Below are 26,856 nucleotides of genomic sequence, written 5' to 3'. Positions count from 1 at the left end.
CCAAAGTCTGTCCACCATCTTCAAGGCTACATATCAGGAATGTGATGGAACACTCTCCACTTACCTGGATGAGTGCAGTTCCATCAACATTTGAGAAACTGGACACTATCCAGGACAAAGCAGCCCACTTGATTGGCACCCCATCCATCACCCAAACGTTCACTGCCTTCACCATTGGCGCAGTAGTGTGTACCATTTACAAGATGCACTGCAGCAACTCACCAAGGCTCCTTTAGCAGCACCTTCCAAACCGGCAACCTCTATCGCCGAGAAGGATAAGGGCAGCAGATGCATGGGAACAACGCCACCTGCAAGTTCCCCTCCAAGTCACTCACCATCCTGACTGTTCCTTTACTGTCGCTGGGTGAAAATCCTGGAAGTCGCTCCCTAACAGCACTGTGGCTGTACCTACACCCCAGGGACTGCAGCAGCTCACCCACTACCTTCTCAGGGGCAATTAGGGATGGGCATTAAATTCTGGCCGAGCCGGTGATGCCCACGTCACATGAAATATTTTTTTAAAACCTTGTATATTAATTTATTCACAAATTTTGATTCCTCACATATTGAGGGTGGGGAGTGTTTTTAAACTGGAGTCCTCTCTGATTGTGGGTACACAAAGTTAGAAGTGGTCCTGGTTCCTGGTGGATAGGTAGTGGGAGGGACATTCTATTTAACTGCCTGATCCAGTATTTGTATAACAGGCGGGAATGGGCGTGCAATTAAATTATTTGTTTGATTGCAATAAGGAAAATCAACATCTAAAAGTCAATTCACCCGATGCAGCCTGAGACTTTAGAAACTATATTCCTTTTTCACAGCACACCTCTGCGATATTTGGCAACACCAGCTCTGCAGACCATTATAGGAGACAAGTTCCACACCCTCAAATGGAAAGAACTCGAACGAGTAGCGGCCTATCCTGGGATCAGCGAGGAGGGACAGGAGATCTATATCCCGGGAGGCGGCATTACAAAATCACTCTACAGTGACAGGTAGGACTGTTGTTGTATCTGGTGATACTCTCAGACTGAGAATGAAGCTTTGCTATGTACCTTTTCAGGGAACAGTGTGACACAGGGCACACTGAGCTCTCTGATTCCCTGTACCAATCGAGCGGGAGGAACAGAATATAACTGAAATTCAGATGGAATAGAATCCCGGCAATGCAGAAGGAGGCCATTCGGCCCATTGAGCCTGCACCAGCAACAATCCCACCCAGGCCCTATCCCTCCAATCCCACATATTCACCCTCCTACCCTCTTCATTCCCTGACACTAAAGGGCAATTTAACATGGCCAATCAACCTAACCCGCACATCTTTTGGAGTGTGGGAGGAAACCGGAGCATCCGGAGAAAACCCACGCAGACACGGGGAGAATGCAAACTCCTCACAGACAATGATCCAAGGCTGGAATCGAACCTGGGTCCCTGGCGCTGTGCGGCAGCAGTGCTAACCACTGCTACCGTCAATTCCAAACACGCTGGCTTATTATTTTGGTTTTCACCACAACATGTCCAAGGCTGAAGCAAATTAGGTTGCTCCTTATATTCTTATTGACAATGTTGTAACTGAAGCTTTGCAGTACATTACTCTGCATTCTTGAGTGCTGTAGACTCGGGAACCTATAGGGTCTTCTAGCTGTCCGAGTTATTCTGGAGAAACGCTGGATTTAGACAGCACTTTATGTAGAAAAGCAATGTTTGAAGAAGAAGTGGGAGCTTTGCTAGGAGGGTGATCAAAAGCTTGGATGAAGTGATGTGTTCTCACAAGGTTTGCAACGGCAGGGAGGGAAAAGTGGTGACTTAATGGCATTTGTTGAGAAATTGCCAAAGAATGGGAGCGAGGATTGAAAGCTTTCCTGCAAAGATAGAACAGGGAGAGTGCGAATAATGGTAGACACAAGGCAGTCAAGAGGACATGGAGGGTACAAAAGATTGGGTAGATTTACAGGCCAGGCCCAGCAGCCAATAGCAGTCAGAAAGTATGGGTGAATGGGACTCTGTAGAACAAGAGGCTTTTGATGATTTGACTTGATTGAAGGGTAGAGGTGGAGCTGCCAAAGAGGATAATTCCAAAGTCCAGGGGTGACCAGAATGGGTAAAGCTTTGAGTGGATAAGGTAAGGACCGAGAGGAGCCATGTGATGGCTTGGAAGCAAATAGTCTTGTACAGGGTCTATAGCACAGGGTCTGAAGTTTGGTTTTGGATTGAATAAGGCACTGAGGTTAGCCTGAGGGAAGAGGGTGGGTGGGAAGGAAAGCGTTTTTGGTGGGATTAAGAACAATGGCATTGCTCTTGATAATATGCAAGACATTTTGGTTCATCTATAGTTAAATCTCTCAGCAATTCTTACCAAACTAAGACTGGAAAAAAGCTGCTGGGAGATGTATGCCTAGCTTGGGCATGTGGGTTCCAGTCAAAGGCTTTTTTTCCAGTCTTAGTTTGGTAAGAATTGCTGAGAGATTTAACTACAGTACATACTCTTGCAACTCGGCCAACGTTGTCTACCTGATACGCTGCAAGAAAGGATGTCCCGAGGCATGGTACATTGGGGAAACTATGCAGACGCTGCGACAACGGATGAATGAACACCGCTCGACAATCACCAGGCAAGACTGTTCTCTTCCTGTTGGGGAGCACTTCAGCGGTCACGGGCATTCGGCCTCTGATATTCGGGTAAGCGTTCTCCAAGGCGGCCTTCGCGACACATGACGGCGCAGAGTCGCTGAGCAGAAACTGATAGCCAAGTTCCGCACACACGAGGACGGCCTCAACCGGGATATTGGGTTCATGGCACACTATTTGTAACCCCCACAGAGTTTCACTGGCTGTCTTGTCTGGAGACAATACACATCTTTTTAGCCTGTCTTGATGCTCTCTCCACTCACATTGTTTTGTTTCTTAAAGACTTGATTAGTTGTAAGTATTCGCATTCCAACCATTATTCATGTAAATTGAGTCTGTGTCTTTATAAGCTCTGTTTGTGAACAGAATTCCCACTCACCTGAAGAAGGGGCTTAGAGCTTCGAAAGCTTGTGTGGCTTTTGCTACCAAATAAACCTGTTGGACTTTAACCTGGTGTTGTTAAACTTCTTACTGTGTTTAACCCCAGTCCAACCCCGGCATCTCCACATCATGACGTTCAAATCTCTGCCATTGATTACTGGTTGGGATCGCCTGCTGCTCTCAGCTGGGTCACAAGAGGGGGCTCTTTGTCATAAAACTACCCGAGCATATACATCTCAGGAAATACTGGAGCTCTGAGGAGTCTCTGGTCATGGCCTGCTGAACACAGCAATAATGAGAGCCCAAAGCAATGAATTATATTTGTATTGATAGCTCTTAATTTTATCATAATGACAAATATTGCTGTACTTGTTTGCGTGCTGACTCTTCTTGTTTTGTCTTGTGTAGTTGCACTGAAGAAATCCCATTGGCAGTGCTCCTGATTTTCTGTTCCGAAGGGGATAATATCCCTGATGCGTTCAACCTTCTGAGCTTCCTGAATGAGTGGATGGAGTTAATAGAAAAACCAGTAAGCTATGCCACTTCTCTTCGTGTACTTATTTAATTTGGGGGGTAAGATTAGTAAGTTTGCGGGTGACACAAAGATTGGGCGGGTGGTTAACATTGAGGCGGAGTGCCTTGGGCTACAAGAAGATATAGACGGAATGGTCAAATGGGCAGATAAGTGGCAGATGGAATTTAACCTTGAAAAGTGTGAGGTGATACACTTTGGAAGGAGTAATTTGACACGGAAGTATTCAATGAATGGTAGGACACTAGGAAGTTCTGTGGAACAAAGGGACCGTGGCGTGTTTGTCCACAGATCTCTGAAAGCGGAAGGGCATGTTAGTATGGTGGTGAAAAAAGCATCTGGGACACTTGCATTTATCAATCGAGGCATAGATTGCAAAAGCAGGGAAATCATGTTGGAGTTGTATAGAACTTTGGTGAGGCCACAGCTGGAGTACTGTGTACAGTTCTGGTCACCACATTACCGGAACAATGTGATTGCACTGGAGGGGGTGCAGAGGAGATTCACCAGGACGCTGCCTGGGATGGAACATATAAAGAGAGGTTGGATAGGTTTGGGTTGTTTTCTCTGAAGCAGAGAAGACAGGGCGACCTGATTGAGGTGTTCAAGATTATGAGGGACATGGACAGAGTGGATAAGGAGCAGCTGTTCCTCTTAGTTGAAAGGTCAGTCACAAGGGGACATAGGTTCAAGGTGAGGGGCAGGAGGTTTAGGGGGGATGTGAGGAAAAACTTTTTTACCCAGAGGGTGGTGACGGTCTGGAATGCGCTGCCTGGGAGGGTGAGCACGTGGCACATCATAACATTCAGAGCTATGGGCCAAGTGCTGGCAGACGGGATGAGGTGGGAGTTCAGGTGTTTCTAATGGTCGGTGCAGACTCGATGGGCCGAAGGGACTCTTCTGCACTCTATGATTCTATGATGTGAGCACAAAGATTATGTGAACATTAGTTTGATTGTTGTTTCACTTTCTCTATTAAGTATCAAATTAGTCCAGTTGTATAATTTAAATACTGCAAGCCAAAGGTTTGCAGAGAAAAAGCAGCGAGTTTGTGACAAGAGCTGTTATTAATGTACACACCAGTCAGCATGCTCCAGGGAAGAAGAAATATGTTGTCATTTGCCAACCTCCAGAACTGTTTGATTTATGTCACTTCGCTGCCTCGCGCAGTCTCGACCTTAACCTCCCTGTTATTTTTAAGAACTTGCTGAATTTGCACATTGGTTGCAGAAAGCAGACAATTCACACACTATTAATGAAATGTCAATCCATCTCCCTCTCAGTCACCTACAGTGGAGGCCATTTGACACATGAAGTGTACGCTAGCTCTGTCCAGAACTATCCAGTCGGTCCCATTTCTCAGCCCGTTCCCCATAGTCCTGCAAGTTTATTTTCTTCAAATGCCCAACCAATTTCCTTTTGAAATCATTCATTGTTTCCACTTCCTCCACCCTCGTGGGCACCAAGTTTCAGCTCATTGCCACTCGCTGTGTCAAAAGCTCTTCCTCACATTCCCTGACCCTGTTGCCTAAGATCTTTAATCTGTGTCCCCTAGTCCTTGTACAATCAGCAAATGGGAACAGTTTTTTCCTTATCTAGCTCATCTAAAGCTGTCATTGTCTTGTACACCTCTATCAGATCTCCCTTCAATCTCCTTTGCTTTAAGGAGAACAACTCCAGCCTCTTGTAGCTAAAATCCCCCATCCCTGGAATCATTCAGGTAAATCTCCTCTGCACCCTCTCAAGAACATCCTTTCTGATGTGTGGATGAAGTTCTCTAGTTGGGTCCTGACCAGAGCTTTATAGATGTTCAGCATAACTACCCCTGCTTTTCCCAAACAGCAGTGGAAGCAGGTTCATTGAATATTTTAAGACTGGGAGGTAGATTAACTACCCTGTTAGTCAAGAGTCTGAGGGTATATGGGGATAGGCAGGAAATTAGGGCTGAAGCCCACAGTCAGATCAACCATGACCTTATCAAATAGCAGAGCAGGCTTGAAGGGCTGAATGGCCTACTCATGCCCCTAATCATATACTCATACTCATTATTACTAAATCTAGTCAATTATAAGCCCTTCTGCCACATTGACTTCTGTCACTATATCATTCATCAAACTCCCCTCCTTCATTCCTTGTGGGTTTTGGGCTGTAGTTACTGCTTTGGATTCCTATGAATCTCTGGTCTTTCTCCACAAATCTGTAACTCTTTGTAGCCGTGTTTTCTCAACAGCTTTTTCAGTTGTCTCTTTTATACCACTTCGGGCATCTTGCCTCAGTCGGCATTCAAAGCAATGGGAATTATCTGAAGTACATTGTGATACAAAATCTAATTGGTTGGGGTTACCAGACTGTTTTCTGGGTCTTGGTATTTAGTCCAAACACTCTGGAGGTTTTTGTCATTTTAATTTGGGTGGGGTTTTTTTGGTGCTATTTTTATCATTATTGTAACATTATGATTTACTTCCTTATTCTTTTAGAATATCTGCCTTCATTTTGCTGATTCCAATGTGACCAGCACAGGCAATAATATCATCACTTAGAGCGATTAGTCTCAATCTTGTAGCCAGTTCTAGATTTACCCATTCTGGGCTTTCCTGCTATCAGTGTGCTCACTGTGACTGGGGTATTGTGTGCTTTTACCATTCCTGGGTCAGTCAAAGCTGCACTTTACACAAATCTGTCTTCCTTCTTTCACCTCACCCTGTTCCTCTTTTTTACTGAAAAAGGACATATAAAGTACAGTTCCTTGGAATATTTTTTCAACTGTTATCCCTGTGCAGGTGACCATTGAAGAACATCAGTCTAGTTCATGAGTCACACATCTGCACCACGTAATTTGCTGACGCGGTCTTCATTACTTCCTCCTTTTCCTTTCTCTTCCTGAAAAAGGTCCCAATAAGTGTACCGATGTTTTCGTAGATCCAAGGCAGAGACAGTGGTAAAGTCAGTGAACTAGTAATACAGAGGAAAGCTAATGTTCTGGGGACACTAGTTTGAATCCCAACACAGTAGCTAGTGGAATTTTAAAAATGATCTGATTATCTGAAATATCCACTTCTTGATAAAGCAGCGTGGAGTTTGGGGAGAGAGAGAGTGAGGGCTCATAAAGCAGTGCAGAGTTTAGAACGATAGAGAGGTCCCCTAAGACAATGTAGAGTTTGGAGAGAGAGCTTACAGATAAAATCTAAAAGTGAAGTTGCAGGAATCTTATAAATTGGTTAGTAAGAATAGGCCTTTCCAGACATGGCACAGAGGAGGGGATTGGTGAATGATAGGTGAGTTATGTCAGTGCAGCTTGGCCATGGAATGTGCATCCTGTGGGATGTGGGAAGTTGTGCAGGCACAAAATGCCCGTCAATGACCACACCTACAGGAAGCGTCAGCAGCTGCAAAAACCAGGTTGTGGCACTCGAGTTGCAACTGGATTAACTGTGGTGCATCTGCAAGGCTACAAGAAGCATATACAGCTATGACGTACACAGGCAGAGAGGGAATGGATGACATCCAGAGCATCTAAGAGAAACAGACAGGGAATGCAGGAATCCCCTGAGGCTACCTCGCTTTGTAACCACTTTTCCATTTTGGATACTGATGAGCAGGATGGTTCCTCAGAAGACTGTAGCAAGAGCCAAGTTTGTGGCACCATGGGTGGCTCCACTGCACACGAGGGGAAGAGAAAGAGTGGAAGGTCTAATACAGATAGGAAATATACAGTAAATGGCAGAACCCTTAGGAGTATTGATAGACAAAGGGATCTGGGTGTACAGGTACACAGGTCACTGAAAGTGGCAATGCAGGTGGAGAAGGTAGTCAAGAAGGCATACGGCATGCTTGCCTTCATCGGCTGAGGTATTGAGGTTAAAAATTGGCAAGTCATGTTGACGCTTTATAGAACCTTAATGAGGCCGCACTTGGAATATAGTGTTCAATTCTGGTTGCCACACTACCAGAAGGATGTGGAGGCTTTGGAGAGGGTACAGAAAAGATTTACCAGGATGTTGCCTGGTATGGAGGGCATTAGCTGTGAGGAGAGGTTGGAGAAACTTGGTTTGTTCTCACTGGAGCGACGGAGGTTGAGGGGAGACCTGATAGAAGCCTACAAGATTATGAGAGGCATGGACAGAGTGGACAGTCAGAAGCTTTTTCCCAAGGTGGAAGAGTTAATTACCAGGGGGCACAGGTTTAAGGTGCGAGGGGCAAGTTTTAAAAGAGATGTACGAGACAGATTTTTTACACAGAGAGTGGTGGGTGCCTGGAACTCCTTGCCGGGGGAGTTAGTGGAAGCGGATACGGTAGTGACTTTTAAGGGGTGCCTTGACAAGTACATGAATGAGATGGGAATAGAGGGATATGGTCCCCGGAAGCATAGAGGGTTTTAGTTAAGTCAGGCAGCATGGTCGGTGCAGGCTTGGAGGGCCGAAGGGCCTGTTCCTGTGCTGTAATTTTCTTTGTTCTTTGTTCTTCTTTGATCCAGTGGTAGGGGATTCCATAGTTAAGGGAGCAGACAGGCATTTCTGTGATTCCAGGATGGATATGTTGCCTCCCTGGGGCCATGGTCAAGGATGTCACAGAGCGGCTGCAGGACATTTTTTTGGGAGAGGTGATGGTCCACATTAAGACCAATGACATAGCATCTCAGAGCTCTGCAATCTCTCACCGTTTAGATTTTTAAAATACTTTTCCCGCCGAAACAAACCATTTCACATTTTCCCACATTATGCTCTGTATTTGCCAAATCTTTGCCCACTCACTTAACCTACCTGTATCCCTTTGTAGCCTCCTTATGTCCTCAGCACAACTTTGTTTCCTACCTATGTTTTTGTGTCATCAGCTAATTTAACAACCATGCCTTTGATCCCTTCATCCAAATCAGTTACATAAATTGTAAAAAGTTAAGGCCCCAACCCTGATCCCTGTGGCACACTCATTACATCTTGCAACCAGAAAATGACCCATTTATGCCTCCTCTAGCTAGCTAACATGGGCGGCACAGTGCTTAGCACTGCTGCCTCACAGCGCCAGGGACCCGGGTTTGATTCCAAGCTTGGGTCACTGTCTGTGTGGAGTTTGCACATTCTCCCCATGTCTGCATGGGTTTCCTCCTCCCACAGTCTGAAAGACGTGTTGGTTAGGTGAATTGGCTATGCTAAATGCTCCTCCAGTGTACCCGAACAGGCACCAGGGTTTGGCGACTAGGGGACTTTCACAGTAACTTCATTGCAGTGTGAATGTAAGCCTATTTGTGACACTAATAAATAAACTTTTTACTTGAACGGGAAACAATCAGTTTACCCCCTATACCGTGAGTTTTTATTTTCCACAATGACGTTTTGATAGAAACATAGAAAAACTACAGCACAAAAACAGGTCCTTTGGCCCCACAAGTTGTGCCGAACATATCCCTACTTTTTAGGCCTACCTATAACCCTCCATCCTATTAAGTCCCATGTACTCATCCAGGAGTCTCTTAAAAGACCCTATTGAGTTTGCCTCCACCACCACTGACCGCAGCCGATTCCACTCGCCCACCACCCTCTGTGTGAAAAACTTACCCATAACATTTCCCCTGTATCTACCCCCCAGCACCTTAAACCTGTGTTCTCTCGTAGCAGCCATTTCCACCCTGGGAAAAAGCCTCTGAGAGTCCACCCGATCTATGCCTCTCAACATCTTATATACCTCTATTAGGTCTCCTCTCATCCTACGTCTCTCCAAGGAGAAAAGACCGAGCTCCCTCAGCCTATCCTCATAAGGCATGCCACTCAATCCAGGCAACATCCTTGTAAATCTCCTCTGCACCCTTTCAATCTTTTCCACATCCCTCCTGTAATGAGGCGACCAGAACTGAGTACAGTACTACAAGTGGGGTCTGACGAGGGTCTTGTATAGCTGCATCATTATCCCCGGACTCCTAAACTCACTCCCTCGATTGATAAAGGCCAGCACACCATACGCCTTCTTAACCACCTCCTCCATCTGCGGGGCCGATTTTAGAGTCCTATGGATCCGGACCCCAAGGTCTTTCTGATCCTCTACAGTACTAAGAGTCTTTCCCTTAATATTGTACTCCTTCATCCCGTTTGACCTGCCAAAATGGACCACTACGCATTTATCTGGGTTGAAGTCCATCTGCCACTTGTCCACCCAGTCTTGCATCCTATCTATGTCCCTCTGTAACTTCTGACATCCCTCCAGACTATCCACAACCCCACCAACTTTCGTGTCGTCGGCAAACTTACCAACCCATCCCTCCACTTCCTCATCCAGGTCATTTATGAAAATGACAAACAGCAAGGGTCCCAGAACAGATCCCTGGGGCACACCACTGGTGACCGACCTCCATTTAGAAAAAGGCCCATCTATACCCACTCTCTGCCTCCTTTGGGCAAGCCAGTTCTGGATTCACAGGGCAGCAGCCCCTTCGATCCCATGCCCTCTCACTTTTTCGAGAAGCCTTGCATGGGGGACCTTATCGAACGCCTTGCTAAAATCCATATAAACCACATCTACCACTTTCCCTTTGTCAATGTGTTTAGTCACATTTTCGATGTGGCACCTTATCAAATGCCTTCTGGAAATCTAAGTACAGCACATTCACCTGTTCCCCATTATACACAGCACATGTTACTTCTTCAAAAAACTCAAATAAATGGGTTAAACAAGATTTCCCTTTCAAAATCATATTGATTCTGCCTGATTACCAGTCCTGCGTGGCTTCTAAGATTTTCCATATGACAGAAATTAAGCTAACTGGACTGCGTGGCAGATGCAGTATAATGTGGATAAATGTGAGGTTATCAACTTTGGTAGCAATAATAGGAAGGCAGATTATTACCCAAATGGGTGTAAATTGAGAGAGGTGGATACTCAACAAGACCTTGGAGTCATCGTGCATCAGTCGCTGAAAGTATGCGTGCAAGTACAGCAGGCGGTAAAGAAGGCAAATGGTATGTTGGCCTTCATTGCGAGAGGATTTGATTATAGAGATTGAGATATATTGCTGCAATTGTATAGGGCGTTGGTGAGGCCACACCTGGAGTATTGTGTGCAGTTTTGGTCTCCTCATCTGAGAAAGGATGTCCTTGCTATAGAGGGAGTACAGTGAAGGTTTACCAGGCTGATTCCTGGGTTGGCAGGTCTGTCATATGAGGAGAGACTAAATCGATTAGGATTATATTCTCTGGAGTTTAGAAGAGTGAGAGGGGATCTCATAAAAACTTATAAAATTCTAACAGGGTTAGACAGAGTAGATTCAGAAAGGATGTTCCCAATGGTGGGGGAGTCCAGAACTCGGGGTCATAGTTTAAGGATAAGGGGAGAACTGAGGTGAGGAGAAATTTCTTCACCCAGAGGGTTGTGAATGTGTAGAATTCACTACCACCAAATGTGGTTGAAGCCACAGTAGAAGACATGAGTAATATCCCAACAATTCAGGAAAGTCAGGGGGCAGAGTTGAATATGGTTGCCATCACAAAGGAGAAAGTGCTAGAGAAACTAAAAGGTCTGAAAATTGATAAATCTCCGGGCCCAGATGGGCTACATCCTAGAGTTCTAAAGGAGATAGCTGAAGAAATAGTGGAGGCGTTAGTTATGATCTTTCAAAAGTCACTGGAGTCAGGGAAAGTCCCAGAGGATTGGAAAATCGCTGTTGTAACCCCACTGTTCAAGAAGGGAACAAGAAAAAAGATGGAAAATTATAGGCCAATTAGCCTAACCTCAGTTGTTGGCAAAATTCTAGAATCCATCGTTAAGGATGAGATTTCTAAATTCTTGGAAGTGCAGGGTCGGATTAAGACAAGTCAGCATGGATTTAGTAAGGGGAGGTCGTGCCTGACAAACCTGTTAGAGTTCTTTGAAGAGATAACAAATAGGTTAGACCAAGGAGAGCCAATGGATGTTATCTATCTTGACTTCCAAAAGGCCTTTGACAAGGTGCCTCACGGGAGACTGCTGAGTAAAATAAGGGCCCATGGTATTCGAGGCAAGGTACTAACATGGATTGACGATTGGCTGTCAGACAGAAGGCAGAGAGTTGGGATAAAAGGTTCTTTCTCAGAATGGCAACCGGTGACAAGTGGTGTCCCGCAGGGTTCAGTGTTGGGGCCACAGCTGTTCTCTTTATATATTAACGATCTAGATGACGGGACTGGGAGCATTCTGGCCAAGTTTGCCGATGATACAAAGATAGGTGGAGGGGCAGGTAGTATTGAGGAGGTGGGGAGGCTGCAGAAAGATTTAGACAGTTTAGGAGAGTGGTCCAAGAAGTGGCTGATGAAATTCAACGTGGGCAAGTGCGAGGTCGTACACTTTGGAAAAAAGAATAGAGGCATGGACTATTTTCTAAACGGTGACAAAATTCATAATGCTAAAGTGCAAAGGGACTTGGGAGTCCTAGTCCAGGATTCTCTAAAGGTAAACTTGCAGGTTGAGTCCGTAATTAAGAAAGCAAATGTAATGTTGTCATTTATCTCAAGAGGCTTGGAATACAAAAGCAGGGATGTACTTCTGAGGCTTTATAAAGCACTGGTTAGGCCCCATTTGGAGTACTGTGAGCAATTTTGGGCCCCACACCTCAGGAAGGACATACTGGCACTGGAGCGGGTCCAGCGGAGATTCACACGGATGATCCCAGGAATGGTAGGCCTGACATACGATGAACGTCTGAGGATCGTGGGATTATATTCATTGGAGTTTAGGAGGTTGAGGGGAGATCTGATAGAAACTTACAAGATAATGAACGGCTTAGATAGGATGGACGTAGGGAAGTTGTTTCCATTAACAGGGGAGACTAGGACGCGGGGGCACAGCCTTAGAATAAAAGGGAGTCACTTTAGAACAGAGATGAGGAGAAATTTCTTCAGCCAGAGAGTGGTGGGTCTGTGGAATTCATTGCCACAGAGGGCTGTGGAGGCCGAGACGTTGAGCGTCTTCAAGACAGAAAAAAAATTGATAAAACGATGTCTGGTTTCAAGAAGAATTTAGATATACCTCTTGGGGCTAAAGGGATATGGGTGGAAGGGGGAGGGAAATCAGGATATTTAATTCGATGATCAGCCATGATCAAGATGAATGGCGGAGCAGGCTCGAAGGGCCGAATGGCCTCCTCCTGCTCCTATCTTCTATGTTTCCTGATTTCTGTCCACCATTTTTGAATAAAGAAGTTACAATTGCTATTTTCCAATAAAACAGAACCTTCCCCAAATCTAGGGATTTTGGAAAATTAAGAGCAATGCATCAACTATCTTACTAACCACCCGTTTTCAGACCCTAGGATTGAAGTCCATCAGACCTAGGCACTTATCAGTCTGCAGCTCCAACACTTTGCTCAGTGTCACTTCCCTGGTAATTATAATTTTCTTGAGTTCCTCCTTCCCTCCCTTCCATTTCCTTTAGAGAACACCACTGTCTGGGGGCAGCACGGTGGCACAGTGGTTAGCACTGCTGCCTCACAACTCCAGGATCTGGGTTCAATTCCGGCCTTGGGTCACTGTCTGCGTGGAGCCTGCACATTCTGCCTGTGTCTGCGTGCGTTTCCTCCCACAGACCAAAGATGTGCAGGATAGGTGGATTGGTCATGCTAAATTGCCCTTTCGTGCCCCAACATGTGTAGGCTAGGTAGATTAGCCATGGGAAATGTGTGGAGTTACAGGGATAGGGTGGGGGAGTGGGCCTGGGTAGGATGCTCTATCAGAGTCAGTGCAGACTCGATGGGCCAAATGGCCTCTTCTGCATTGTACGGATTCTATGACTCACTATTTATTGTCCTTAAACCAATTTTGTATCCAGTCGGAACGTAACCCTCCTATTCCTGTAGAAGTTCAATCATGGAGTATGTTTAAAGCAGAGATTGGTGAATTCCTAAATAGCAATGACATAAAGGGATATGGGGTTAGCGTGGGGGAAAAAGGGGTTGAAGTAGATGATCAGCAATGATCATATTGGATGGTAGATTAGGTTTGGTGGGCTGAATGGCCTACTCCTGCTCCTAGAATATTTTGGACTGGTCACAGAATATGAAAATAGTAAACTTGCATTTCATTCCTGTAGCGAGTAACCTTTTCTAAGAAATTTACATTTGTTGATATTTTCATGCTTTGTATTTTTTTCTATCAATCCAACTGTCTTTTCCTGAGTTTATATTTTTCTGTTTCTGATTTGATTAATTTGCCCTCCTCCTCCCCCCTCATTCCTGCTCCTCTCTCAATTGGTGAAGGGAGGTGTCCCTTTCTCCTCTGATTTTGATTTTACTTGAGGGCTGAAGCCAATTTTTTACAACCTGTCCTGATAGTTCAACGTTTTTGAGTCCGACTATCGTTCTGATAAATCCTGCGCTGTATATCTCCAAAATCGATACATCTTTTCACATGGTGTTGTGAGTGCCTTCACTTCTTCCAGTTGAGCCATCATATTCAGCTCCCACCAAAACACAATCCTGAGCTCATCCTTCTCTTTGGCCACTCTGAGGCTGAACTACATCTGTCCTTCGTTTGTCTGTAAGCTGAGCTTCAAACTCCTTATCCTAACCAACACATAATGCTGTCAATATGGAAATATTCTGCTCATCAGCTGTCCCCATCAATCTGGGATACTTTTCTTTTGGGGAGAACTTTTGGGAAATCTATTACCGAATAGTTTGTAGTTAATTACGTATTAGAGGATATGCCCTTGTTTGGCAGGCTGTTTAAGCCAAGCATGGCAAGTAGGGCTTCTCAACTAAGGTGGTGCTCACAAAGGGTTCATTTCAAGGCCACCTCCAAGGCAATTACATAAAACTGTTTTATGGATTAGACAATGACTTTTTAAAAAATGTTCCCTCCCCGTCATCTACTTTCCAGCAAACACTAACAACTTTAATACACAGCTCAGTAAATGTTTTAAGTTTTAAAAAAACATTTGCTGGGCTGTGAATTAGGGTTGCTAGTGTTTAGGATTCAATGTTTGCCTCGTGCCCCAAGAACCAAAGGCAAAGCTTGGAATGTAGTCTTGTGTAGAGTTGAGAAATGACATCTGGTTAGCAGGCTGAGAATAACACTGCCAATGATTCGATTAACGGTCTAGGGAAGACTCATATTTCAGTGGATGATCTAATATTCTGGCTAAAGGATCATAATTTTGGAATTTATTTGAAATATTTGATTAACTGAAATGTTTTACTTCCTCAGAGTGATCAGAACACCATGACACAAGCACAATGGAAGATCCCAAGTTCTTGGAGATTACTGTTTGGCAGTGGCATTCCACCAGCTCTCTTCTAATTCAACAGAACTAAGGTGACCTTAAATGGGTTGAAGCTGTTTCTACATTCAGACTTCTTGTTGGTGACTCATTGACATAATGGCAATATGCTAAAAAAAAACCTTCAATAATAAGATCTAAATTATGTCCTTTGTATCTACACATCAGCTGTTGAAACCATGCTGCTAACATTTCTTAAATCTATAATAAAATGTTCAATTCTAGATATGTCAACGGATAATTATAAGGAGGCTTGCTTAGAACCAACTTGTAAAATTGACTACGTGTGTGTAAAATGAGCGGGTGATGGTATTTTAAATGCTAAGTTAGTTTGCATATGCAAAGATTGAAACATGAACAGCTTCTGAACGTGTGGATATAGAGAATGTTTCCTGTTGGGGGGTAAAGAGCAGAAGTACAAGCCATCAATATGAAATAGTCACCAAGAAATCCAACAGGGAACTCAGAAGAGCAGTGAGAACATGGAACCTGATGCCACAGGGAGTGGTCGAGCAAATAGTATGGATGCATTTAAAGAAAAGCTGGACAAGCATATGAGGGAGGAGAGAGAGTTATGATCATAGATTTAGATGAAAATGGGAGGAGGCCCAATCAGGCCATCAGATGTCTATGTTTTGCATGAGAACCTTCATTTTCAGAAGCAGCCTAACATTGTGTATATCAGTTCTATTGTCTCCTAGATCACATTTATGCATCCTCTAATGTTAAAGTTTCAATTAAACCAGAAACAAGATATGAGAATATTGTTACTTCTAAAAAAATAAAATATTTTCTCTACTCTTAGCATCTTGCTTCTTATGTTTTTAAATTGTTGATTATGACTTTCCCAGGTTTCAACATAACTCACTGAAGCAGTTAACAAAGGCTGAGGTCAACGTAATCCGTAGCTAAAGAATCTTAGCATGGTCCAACCAAGTTAGAGGAAGTCATGTTCAAACTGCCCAGGGCACTGGGACCTTATGTGACCTATTTCGAACCTCATAAGGCTCTTGGAAGTGGAATGCCCTCTCCTTAGAAATCAGTTAGACATTTGGAAGGAAGTTGTACAATTCTAAATTATTGCTGAAAGAGTTCTTGCATTCATCAGGACAGATGCAAGAATGTCAATTGTAAAGGAAACAACAATACTGACTGGTTGGCAAGTGGACTCTTTGGTAGAAGTGCTGCCATAGAGAATGCACCAAAGTACAGTTAACTGGCAACTTTTGTTCAAATTCAAACCAGGCTCCGACATTGCCATGAGGAATGAACCAGGGAATAGCTGTACCTCAAGCTTTTGTTTAGTTGGAAAAGGAACAATGTGTGAATATTGTAGCTTTTAGCATGTGTAAATGAGCCACACTGCAAGCCCATCTAATAATCTTAAATCAGTTATTAGTGTAACTCTTCATAATCAGGATTGTTTAGCAGTGTTGTCCAATTGTGGAATCACACATGTTGGACACTTTGAGGTTTGTAAGCATGGACTGGTTGGGTATGGTCTGTACTTTGCCTCTTGCAAAAAGCTAAAGGGATGCAGTTTGATAAGGTCTGCTGCTCATTGGAACGTGCAGCCCACAATATACCAGCACTGAAATTAAGATACCACATTACTCTTTTTGGGATGGGAAAAACGTATTTTTGGATTGATGGCAGAATCCTGTTTGTGGAGAATACCACTTGTGTTGTCACCGCATAATAACAACGTGAAACGGCTTGAAAAAATTAGTTAGATTTGTCACATAATTAGCTCATTGCCAGGGGCATTCAGCTGGCTGGACTGTTAGTTAGCATGTGGTTCAGATTAATGGCAACAGCATGGCATTCAATCCCTGTTGAGTCCGATGTGGGGCCTGCCTCCTCATCCTACCCATAGTAAAAAAAATCATGCCACGTTGCCATGGTTAGGTGAATAATCACCAAGGACCTACCTTAAAATGAAAACACAAGAAAAGGAATTGGCTTATTTAAAGCATTTGTTTATTTAACCACTGTGTGATGGACTGACTTTGCACTATATATTTTTTACAAAATATATAGATATCCTCATGGCTATTTTTAAAATTAAACAACAATCCTTTAAATGGTTGAAACTGTCGGTGAACTCCAGAACAAAAGAAGCCATTTTGCAGTTTCAGAAATCTCACACCTCATTATCTCGGAGGAGCTACTAATGAACACCTGGGGACTGCACAACCCAACTTCAAAGTGAACAACATCAAAGACATTTTGCATTTGATAAGCCAGGCTTGCAAGCAGAGATGGAGCATTTACTAAGACAATGGCCCCTTCCAACCTTCCCTTTAACTCATAGGGCGCGATGTGACCGGCTCCATTTTGCCAGTGGGATTGGCTTTGTGCCCTTTTGGATGATTTGCATGTCATTAACTCAATTGACACAGCATTGTCTGGCCCAACTTGCACTTACCTCCTTGCCTGTTGGCCCTTACGCCAGTGAGAATCACAGCTGGTCTCCACCAACAGAGACCAGACATGATGGCCTCGCTGGGGGGGAAGTCAAGGCCATTGAAGCTCCTAGGAGGTTGGGCGCATGGCAGGATGGTATCCATGGGGCAGTGCCAGCCTGGCCCTGCCCACTGGCAGAGTCTATTGGGCACCATAACTGTGCCAGGAGCAGGGCTATGGGGGGTGAACTCTGGAGCAGTGGAGAGGGAGCTCTGAAGCCAACTTCACCGTTGAGCTTATGCTCTGCTCCCCCCCCCACCGCCAAGAAACTGGTGAGTTGCATTTCTGTTCAAAACAAGTGTCATAAGATTTCATTTTCAAATTCACCCAGGAAACGGCTCTGAAACTGCCACTTTATCGCTTGTTCAGCACTTCATAGAAATCATAGAAACCCTACAGTACAGAAAGAGGCCATTCGGCCCAGCGAGTCTGCACCGACCACAATCCCACCCAGGCCCTACCCCCATATCCCTACATATTTTACCCACTAATCCCTCTAACCTACTCATCTCAGGACACTAAGGGGCAATTTAAGCATGGCCAATCAACCTAACCCGCACATCTTTGGACTTGGAATTTTTTTCCTAAGATCACACCCATAATTTCAGTCCTGAAAACCAAGCCCAATTTCAGACCCTGAATAACATTTTTTGCTGAAGATTTTGCAGCAAGATAATGTCATGTGACCCAAGCCTCTGGCTTGTTGAACAAGTTAATAACGTCACTCACTTTTGGCAAAAGAAAATTGTTTGAAAAAACGATAAATGTTGTCCAAGAAATATTTAAGTTTGGATTAGCAGTCACTGCTCATCACAATTCTAACAAACTAAATCTGGATTGAACTGCTTGGGCCAAATAGCCTGTTTTGGTGCTGTATTTAATCCTATGTAATATTGATCTATTACAAAGTCCTTATAAATTAGAAACATTAAATTGCTGTTTTCTGCAACTTGCATTTTTATTACAGTAAAGGTGCTAATATGTCCCAAGAGCTTCACAGGTATCTTATCAAACAAGATTTGACTATGACTCACATTATATTAGAACATGTTAAAGGGAGGTTAATATCCTTGATAACATTGAAAGTTTAAACAGCACAATTCATAAAATACGCGAAGGAGAAAACCAACATTTCTTTCAGTATTTTTTTAATGATTATTGCTATGGTCTGACCACAGCCAATTACAAGCATAAAATATTTTTGACTACAACAGCACTTTAGCAACATCTTCTGTAAAGTATTGCAATACCAGACCTTGGGTCTATAAACTATGACATCACCATTGCTTAATTAATAGAGGCATATACACAGGTTTCAAATTTTTGTTGATAACGTTATGGAAATAAGCAAATACTGTTAAAAAAATCCATAAGAGCAAATCTTGCCATTAAGTCACATGAATTTCTATTAATTGTACAAAATTACATTGTACAGTTAATATTTCTGCCAGCATCACCTTGTGATAACAGAACTCAAGGAACATTCAACTTTTTCCGATATTGCTGTACACAATTTGTTTTGGTAACAAAGTATGGGCATTTAATGGTCTGAAAGCTACACTGAAATGTCTTGTAGCTGACACACCAAAGCATGAATAAAGCCCAGCAAAAAATTAACAGCTAGAAAGCTGGCATCTGCATTTGTATATTCTGATCTGTGCAGCTTTGTATGTTAAAAAAAAGTTCTCTATATGAAAATGTATGTCTACAAGGAACCGGAAGGATACCTATCAATTTAGAAATGCTAACATCTGAGAGAACCAATTGTATTTGCAGTTCATTATTACACCAGATGAGCTAAATATTTAGTATGATTTTGTTTATATTACCATTGATGAAGTTGGCAGGGATTCTAGTGTAAATTATTATAAATTGTTTAACTAGAGCAATAGAAATTCCTGTCTTTGAGGAGGTTTTATTAACTTTTACATTGTGTGCGCTTCCACTGCCTTTTGCTTCAAATATACATGGCAGTGTTGTGAATTAATGCAATTTGTCACCATGTCACTCCTTTGGATAGATCAGTGCTCTTCTTTCCTTCTCAAGGTCAATTAGGGATTGGGAAGATTCATAATTTATCCTACCACTCTATCACTGAGATTTGCCAATTTTGTATGACAAATCTTAGTCAAAACCGAATACAATTGACTCATTTAACTTTTAAATTCACAACTGCTATCACATTGGCTAACTTTGGTTCAAATGGCAAAATGCCTCTGGAGTATGTCTATGTGGCTGTGCTGTGCAGCTGTGAACCGTTTGATCGAGATTTTGACATACTGGTGCTATGTATGTGTGTGTGTGTGTGGGTGGGGGGGGGAGGGGGGGTGCAAACCCACAGCTCGCATGTTTGACAGCTCCACCTCTCCACCTATGATTCAGCAACTGAATCTCTCAGACTAAAGGCATTGTACTATAATGTTTTCTTCAAAAAATAAATGTCAGAACATGGAGGACTCGATTCTTACTGTTGAAGTTGTTTTGAGAATTTATCTAATTCCAATTGTTTTTAAATAGTTTAGACAAGTTTGATTGTATATTTAAAATAATTCAAAGTAGTAAACTATTGGAAAAGACTATAAAGGCAAGTCTGTCTTCCTTCAAACTAATACTGGTTCAAATGAATGACAACTGAAGGACAGACAGAAGAAATTGTGAATATTCTGTTGCATTTTTAACGGTAACTTCGCAAATCTTCTTCACTGCAAAGTTCCATTTACAAGTGAGAATTCTGTTACATACAAACGGATCAACTACCTCCCCCAACTAGAGAAACAATAGTCAAGTTCAGTAATTTCAGCTTCTTACTTCAGCATTATATGATAATAATTTTTAGGAAAATAAAGTACATAGATTTTTTTTCTTTATGTATTACTTTGTGAACTTTTGTTTACAAAAAGGACAAAGCACATGGTAGGCATTCATAAATTCTATGCCACTGTGTTAAAATTTGTCATTTATACATTATCATACATTATTAACAATGTCTTTTTACTACCCATTGGGCAGGATATGTGCATAATATATTCAAGTTATATACAGCACCTTACAAATAAACATAAGAGACAGACAACAAAAGAAGCACCATATTTAAGTGAGGCACAACAAAGGTGGGAGCTCAAGAGTGCAAGGGGATTCCTATATCTGCTCAAACCTGAAAATGAGGCACCTTATCTGCTCACATACTAGTAACATGCAAGCCTCTTCAAAAAAAAAATCAGTTTCTACCACAGCTTACAGAACAAGCTAACATTGAAAGCATAAAGAGGCTTCTTCACACACCAAGTGCCTTATGATATACCATATGATTATTATAAGCTGACATACAAATTATTCAAAGCAATAGCAGCATTAGAAGCAGCAGGTAGCAGCAATAGCAGCAACACCACTGAACAGGTTAACTGGCAGTTTCAGAAATCATACACCTTCTGATACAAAAAAGGAACGCTTCAGAATCAAATAAACATAGTGACTAAGATTTCTTTATCTTTCATTCAAAAGTCATACAGGATACTGCAATGCATGAGGAAAAGTCATTTATGAAAAAAATATTGTTTTAAAAATAGCAAAAGTGCAATATTGCCTGGTGTTGAAAATACATCTGCAATAGCAAAGATGCATTACATGTTAAGGTATTTATTTTATTCTAGCATGTCTAAAAAGGTACATCTCGTCTTAAGTTCCTACCCCAGGCCATTCCTAACTTGAGGCTATATGCAATGAGAAAAGGCTAAAGTAGGAGGCAAGATTCTAAAAAGATCCTTCATAGCCCTTGAGAAAACAGACCTAAAGCTAATTTAAACATTGTAAAATTTGTCTGTCAACTTTTCTTATTTAACGTGTGACTGGTGAATTATAAATGTTCACATTAGTCTAAGAAGAATGTGCTCTTTGAAGAAGATACATCATTAACCAATAGTATCTGTGGTATAAACATTAAAAAGGACACAAAAGGGCAAGCTAGGAAACAGTGGACAAGTTGGCTGGATGACGTGCTGTTCAGTTCTAACCATTTACTATTCAAATCTGCAGCAGTTATCTACTTCTGTTATAATGACTATCATATTAATTTATTGATTGAAGAAACACCGTAACATTCAGGTTGTTTGTACTTCCCTGTTTGTTATTTATAAAGAGAATATTCTGATAAAAAGGCAAGAAATTGGATATATCATGGCAGTTATATGTCAAATGTATGTTTAGCTCATTATGATCCTGATCACTGCGCAACTTCTGTCATTAGTACTGACATCTTTGTGTCCACAAAGGCATGTTTCAAAGCATAATATTGCATTGTGTGGGGAAAACTCTGAATCTTTGCATCCCATGTATAGCTCTACATGGGAGTAAAAGGAGAGGATGTTGTGTTGGGAAGGTAAGGTAAATGTTTTACAATCCTGTAATATGAACAAAGCAATGTTTATTAGTGAAACTCCACTTAAGAAAATAAACAAAGTAACTTTGCTACTTGTGAGTTACCATCTAAGATGGCTATGCTATATAACTGAAATATTACAGCATATGTTGAGTGAACTTGTAATTTGAGTTGTGAGTTATAATAAAGGAACAACATGATTTTCCAGTTTTTTGAACAAGACTTACTAATTATTTCTGCCCATGCCTATTTTTACTAGCAACAATGAAACATGGAAAAAATACTGAAGTATTATTATTCAAACAGTGCTCATTTTTACCACTATGCAACTCAAGATTAATACCTTCCCTCTCTCACTTCAACGAATGTATCAGATTTATCCGAAACCATGAAGCAGTGAAATATATAAGCATTACTTATTAAGTACATTCTGCTCACTGCGAAACATTATGGCCGGGATTCTCCAAGCCCACTAGCGTCTCTTCCCCGCTGGGAGTGGTTACCACCAGCGGGGTTTACAACTGCTCTCCACTAACGGAGAACAGACGTCCTCACCTCATTGCTAGGGACACAGGCCAGTGCGGCCCCCCTGGTGGTCATGGGCAAGGTGAGTGCTCCTTCGGCAGTGCCAGGCTAGCAAACCAACACTACCCACCGGGCACTTTGACACTGCCAACCAGGCATGCCAAGGGAGGCAGGACATATGGGGGGGCCCGTATGGGGTTGGTGGGAGAGGGAGGACGATTGGGGCCTGGTCATTGGGGGAGGGGGGAGGAGGAGGAGTGGGAAGGCCAGCGATCATGGGGATTGTGGGGAAGGCCAGCGATCGGGCGGCCAATAGGCATGTACTGATCTCTGCACAGGCAGATCGGCGCATGCACAGTGGCCCACTCAGTGCTATGCTGCCGGCCTCTCGGACGGGATGAGGCCCGCCCCCTGCTTTTCAGAGTGAACCATGCTGTGACACTCTGTGTTGCTCAGTGTTGGAGGTTCGTTCTAGTAAGTACATCCAAAAAACAGGTGAGAAATACTCCCGTTTTTCCACCCGTTGGGCACTTAATCTTGTTTGGGAAAATCCAGGCCTATATCTTGGGACTCAATTGCATGCTTTTCTTACAATTTTCTGAAAACAGAAGTCTCAAGGGTGTTTTGATGCAAAAAGTTACACTGCCTGTTCTGCACAGACAGTAAAAACGCACAAAGGCAAAAAAAAGAGGTGAAAAATAATGTAGAAATTTGGTAAACCACAGCCGTTTGGTATTTTTTAACTACAACCGCTGAGGACTAAGGAAAATCAACTGAAAGTCAATATAGTTTCAAGTATTCAGTTTACAGGTAACTTCAAAAGGTAGTTTGGAAACGTGAGGAATGAAACACAAGTTAACAATTTGTAATGAGGAATGCAGTCAGCACAGACTATTTGTCACTCCTGGGAGATTCTCAGTGCCTGTACATGTGTCTCTGGCAATATTTGATTCTAATTTCTACAGATAGACATCGAAACAATTAAATGAACAGACTGAAAACAGTAGTCAAAATTCACATGGAAGGACCTTTGCTTTTGTTGAAATATCTTGCACATGCTGAACCTCAACTCCAATTTGTTTAGAAAATTTTTTCTAAGGTGTGAACATTTTAAGAGAAAAAATCTCAGAATAATAGATCCGTGTGTCTGAATCTTAGTCACTGCACATCAAAACTGAATTAGAACTAATCTATAACCTATATTTCACTTCTGGAATTGAACATAAACTTTCCAAGTTCTAAACATTCAAGTTTTTTGGCCCGCAGACAATAAGATGAACTAAACATTTACTGCACATTTGCAAATGTTGAAACTGTTACGCGAGTACTCTAATGAGGAGCTTGTGATATCTTGCAAACTCCACTTTACATAATGCCATTTAACTAATTTCATGAGACTAAGGTTAAGCATGTGCAAAAAGGCTGATATCTTTGAGCAGTTGAAATTATGCATTTATTCTAAATAGCTGCAGACTTGGAGTAATTGAGCTTTAAACCACCTTCCATCTTGTAGACTTCAAGATGGAAATTCTCACCATATAGGTGTTCCTAGTAGTTATTGCAACAACAGTTAACAGTTTGTGTCCCTGTATTTTCCATTTCCTGTGTAAATAGGCATTAGGCTGGAACCAGAAATCTTTTTTTCAAAAACAACCTCCATATACTGAAAACACTAACTAGTCCCCTGCATCCTTAGAAATTCTACTCCATGTGTGAAGACAACAGATAGTTTAAGTTTTCCCATAAAGCAATCCCCCTTTTTTTCAAACAAGAAAATAGTGCAACATTTCAATTTTTCCACAAACAAGTTAAATCATTGCATTTTTCTTCCACCTTTTTGTCTTGGCACTCAAAAGGAATTTAAATTTTTTGTTTGAAAATATCACAAAACTGGCCAAAAATGTACAGTTATCATTAAACACCTTAAGCATCCATCTCGGGCAATTCAGTTACTACAAAAAATCTACAAGCCAACAGCAGAAATTCTGTGTTAAAGATCTTTAAAATTAAATAATTCAGATAAAAAACTTTTGCCAAAAGCTGCTAGTTTGCCAAAGTGGAAGTTATACTGTTAGAATCAACATATCATGCACTCCCTTAAAGAAAACTAACAACTTTTTGTTTGGTATTACTAAACTGTAGCAGATCCCACTGAATAACATATTGTGCCACAGGAGTGCAGTTCAATGATGGCACACCTGTTTCAGTTCACGCATCCACTGAGGCAGTCAAACAATTTTTCCTGTGTTTAAGTCCTTCCCTCTGAATGGGACAATTGTACTGTCTTCACTATTCTGCTGAAAATGGTATCCACTGCCCCCATGTGTTGAAGGATGCATGCTGTGCTGATGATGGAAAAAGGCTGATCCTGGGTAGTGACCCATGACCTCACTGTAAGTGGGTGGTGGTCCTTCCATCCTTCCATTACTGCTATAATTTGTTGCACTTATGCCCGAATTACTACTTGGTGGGCGTGGTCCTCCATTATACATAGCGACATCGATCAAGTCACTATCAAAGATAGTTCTGTTAGGTGGAGCCCTAACAGACTCACGGTTGAGTTCCAATTGTTGTTCTGGATCTCGAAGTTGCAATGTGCACAGCCCCTGATATGGAGGAGGTTCCTCTCCATCTGACAGTGAAATGGTGGGAGGAAGGTCAATCTCATGTTGCATGTAGGGGTAGGTAGGTTGGAAGCGGCTAAAGCGTTCCCTCTGCATGAACGATGGGGCTGTAAATCTGTCTCTTGATCTTGGAGTATACATCAACTGAAAGCAACAAAAGAAACATTTCAGGATTGCGTTTGGACGAGATTATAAGTGAAGATTTTTATATGACATTTCTTATTACATTGAGCATTTTTACAGACAACCTCAGGAATGCAACTATCAAATGAATCTTTGATTTTTATAAGAATGACTATTAAGCTTACATGTACTGGTAATCAAAGTATGTTTGAAACCCACTGGTCTGTGTGTGAGAATGGCATGTGAATTTAAATATATATATCAATGTAAAAGTGACGCTATAACTTGGTGGTCAAATTGGCAATCTGATTTAGATTATTGTTAGGGCTTCTTACCCAGTATATCTGGTGAAAAGCTCGGTTCCAAAATTGCCAAATCAGTCCAGAAAGAGAAAGGGGTGCTCTCCTTAATCTCCCCTAACATCAAAATCTGGGAGTGGCTGTTAGCAGTATAATTTGGATCTGCTAGTTATTTACAGCACTAAACACACACTAGTCTCAGACTGTAATAAATTAAAAGTGATCCTACAGTAAAAGCCAAGGGCAACTTTAAAAAGGTACACTATAAATGTATAAGGATGAACTAAAGTAAACCTCAGTACTTCAAAAATACCAGCAAACACTGAACATTCAAAACAGTACTGAATACAAAAGGTAAATGGTTACCCACGGAAAAGGTAAGGTAAACAAGCAGTTCCTCAGCTTAATAATAAAGAGCAATAGAAATGGGAAGGAAGATGAAAAAGCAATCTAAGCAACAGGAAAAAATAAACTGGAGAACAATGGGAGGTTTAGTATACTCTGTAAAACATTAAAACAGATTTTGAGTTTTGAAAAGTTTTGAAGATGAGATGTAGCATTATAGTTGAAACACTTTTGCAACACCAGAATAAAAAAAGTAGTTAAAAAGTTAAAATTCTCAGGATGAAAGTGGTGATGAAATTGAAGTTTTGAAATATTAATTAAATCGGATCTCAGCTTGCTTTCCACACATCCAGTATATCAGAGGAATTTGATAATGGTGTAGCAGGGGTACTTGATAAGAATCAACTAACCCTGGGCCCATTAGCAATTGTAGCAATACAGTATTGAATGATAACTAAGCAGAAAAGCCATGTTTTAATTTACAAGACAGGTTTGCAAACATGCAAAATGGCAGGAGACAATCAATCTTTGGGCATGGTAAAGGGGCACAGTATCTTTTAAAACTCCCTTCCCCATCTATTTTGGATTGGGGGACAAGCCCACTGATAATGGTATATATTTTGTTTGATTATATTTACACATCATTCGTCTCCCTTTTCTGATGCTTTACACATTTCATACAATACAGGGAACTGTTTCATAATATTCAACTTTATGTGAGGAATCATTTAGCTGGAACATACCTCTGAGCCACCATGACGAGACACTGTGCTATCTGATGGACACAGGTACCCTTCCTATTGAAAAGAAGCAAGTCATTACATAAATAGTACACTACTGATTAACAGTTTACATAACCATGTCCAAAACAGAAAGGAGATAAAACTTTCTGCACTCAAGGTTTAATGTTTACTGGTGAGTGGCAGCAAATCTGCTGTCCAAGTGCCAGAATTACATTTGGTTATAACCAATACATTCAATTCCAACAAGTTGGGCCAATACTGTTGTTTCTCTCACAGCTTCAAGCAGCTTCTGAAAAGTAAAACTAAAAACTGGACTTTTCTGTGAAGCTTAACTGTCCCGAGCCACATGACATGACCTGTCAATCACGCCCAATCAAGCTTCACTCAGCAACCCCAAGGGACCATTAAAACCACAGAATATTGCATTAGTTCAGATGAAAATCAACATGTTATCAATTATACTGCATCAGTAACAAAACCGGATGCCCACAGACAATACGGAGCCGACAAAATATCCTGCAAAGAAACATGATTAAAATATATTTCTTAAAGGCACAGTGTCATCACAACTGTAGTTCCT

At 41.9% G+C, this 26,856-nt stretch overlaps 2 protein-coding genes across 5 annotated transcripts in view; one reads left to right on the top strand and one right to left on the bottom strand.

Moving 5' to 3' along the window:
* Positions 1–15,580, top strand: part of psmg2 (proteasome (prosome, macropain) assembly chaperone 2) — a 31,613-nt gene extending 16,033 nt beyond the window's left edge. Inside the window, exons 5-7 of the mRNA XM_078215706.1 lie at positions 822–995; positions 3,418–3,538; positions 14,704–15,580. Of these exons, the coding sequence (XP_078071832.1) occupies positions 822–995; positions 3,418–3,538; positions 14,704–14,796 (388 nt within the window). The 3' untranslated portion in view covers positions 14,797–15,580. The remainder of the gene's footprint in view (positions 1–821; positions 996–3,417; positions 3,539–14,703) is intronic.
* An 8,401-nt stretch (positions 15,581–23,981) lies between these two features.
* Positions 23,982–26,856, bottom strand: part of ldlrad4a (low density lipoprotein receptor class A domain containing 4a) — a 320,137-nt gene continuing 317,262 nt past the window's right edge. For 2 of the 4 annotated variants that reach the window (XM_078215702.1, XM_078215705.1), the window contains 2 exons: positions 26,277–26,330; positions 24,232–24,910 (listed from right to left, as the gene is read on the bottom strand). In XM_078215702.1, coding sequence (XP_078071828.1) covers positions 24,371–24,910; positions 26,277–26,330 — 594 coding nt within the window. In that variant the 3' untranslated portion in view covers positions 24,232–24,370. Of the gene's footprint in view, positions 24,911–26,276; positions 26,331–26,856 lie in introns of all 4 variants that reach the window. The other 2 variants (XM_078215703.1, XM_078215704.1) reach the window with 2 other exon arrangements.

Source organism: Mustelus asterias, chromosome 7, assembly GCF_964213995.1.
Source record: "Mustelus asterias chromosome 7, sMusAst1.hap1.1, whole genome shotgun sequence".
NCBI classification, from domain to species: domain Eukaryota; kingdom Metazoa; phylum Chordata; class Chondrichthyes; order Carcharhiniformes; family Triakidae; genus Mustelus; species Mustelus asterias.
The sequence above is the reverse complement of the archived record's forward strand: the minus strand, read 5'-3'. Positions and strand labels throughout refer to the sequence as shown.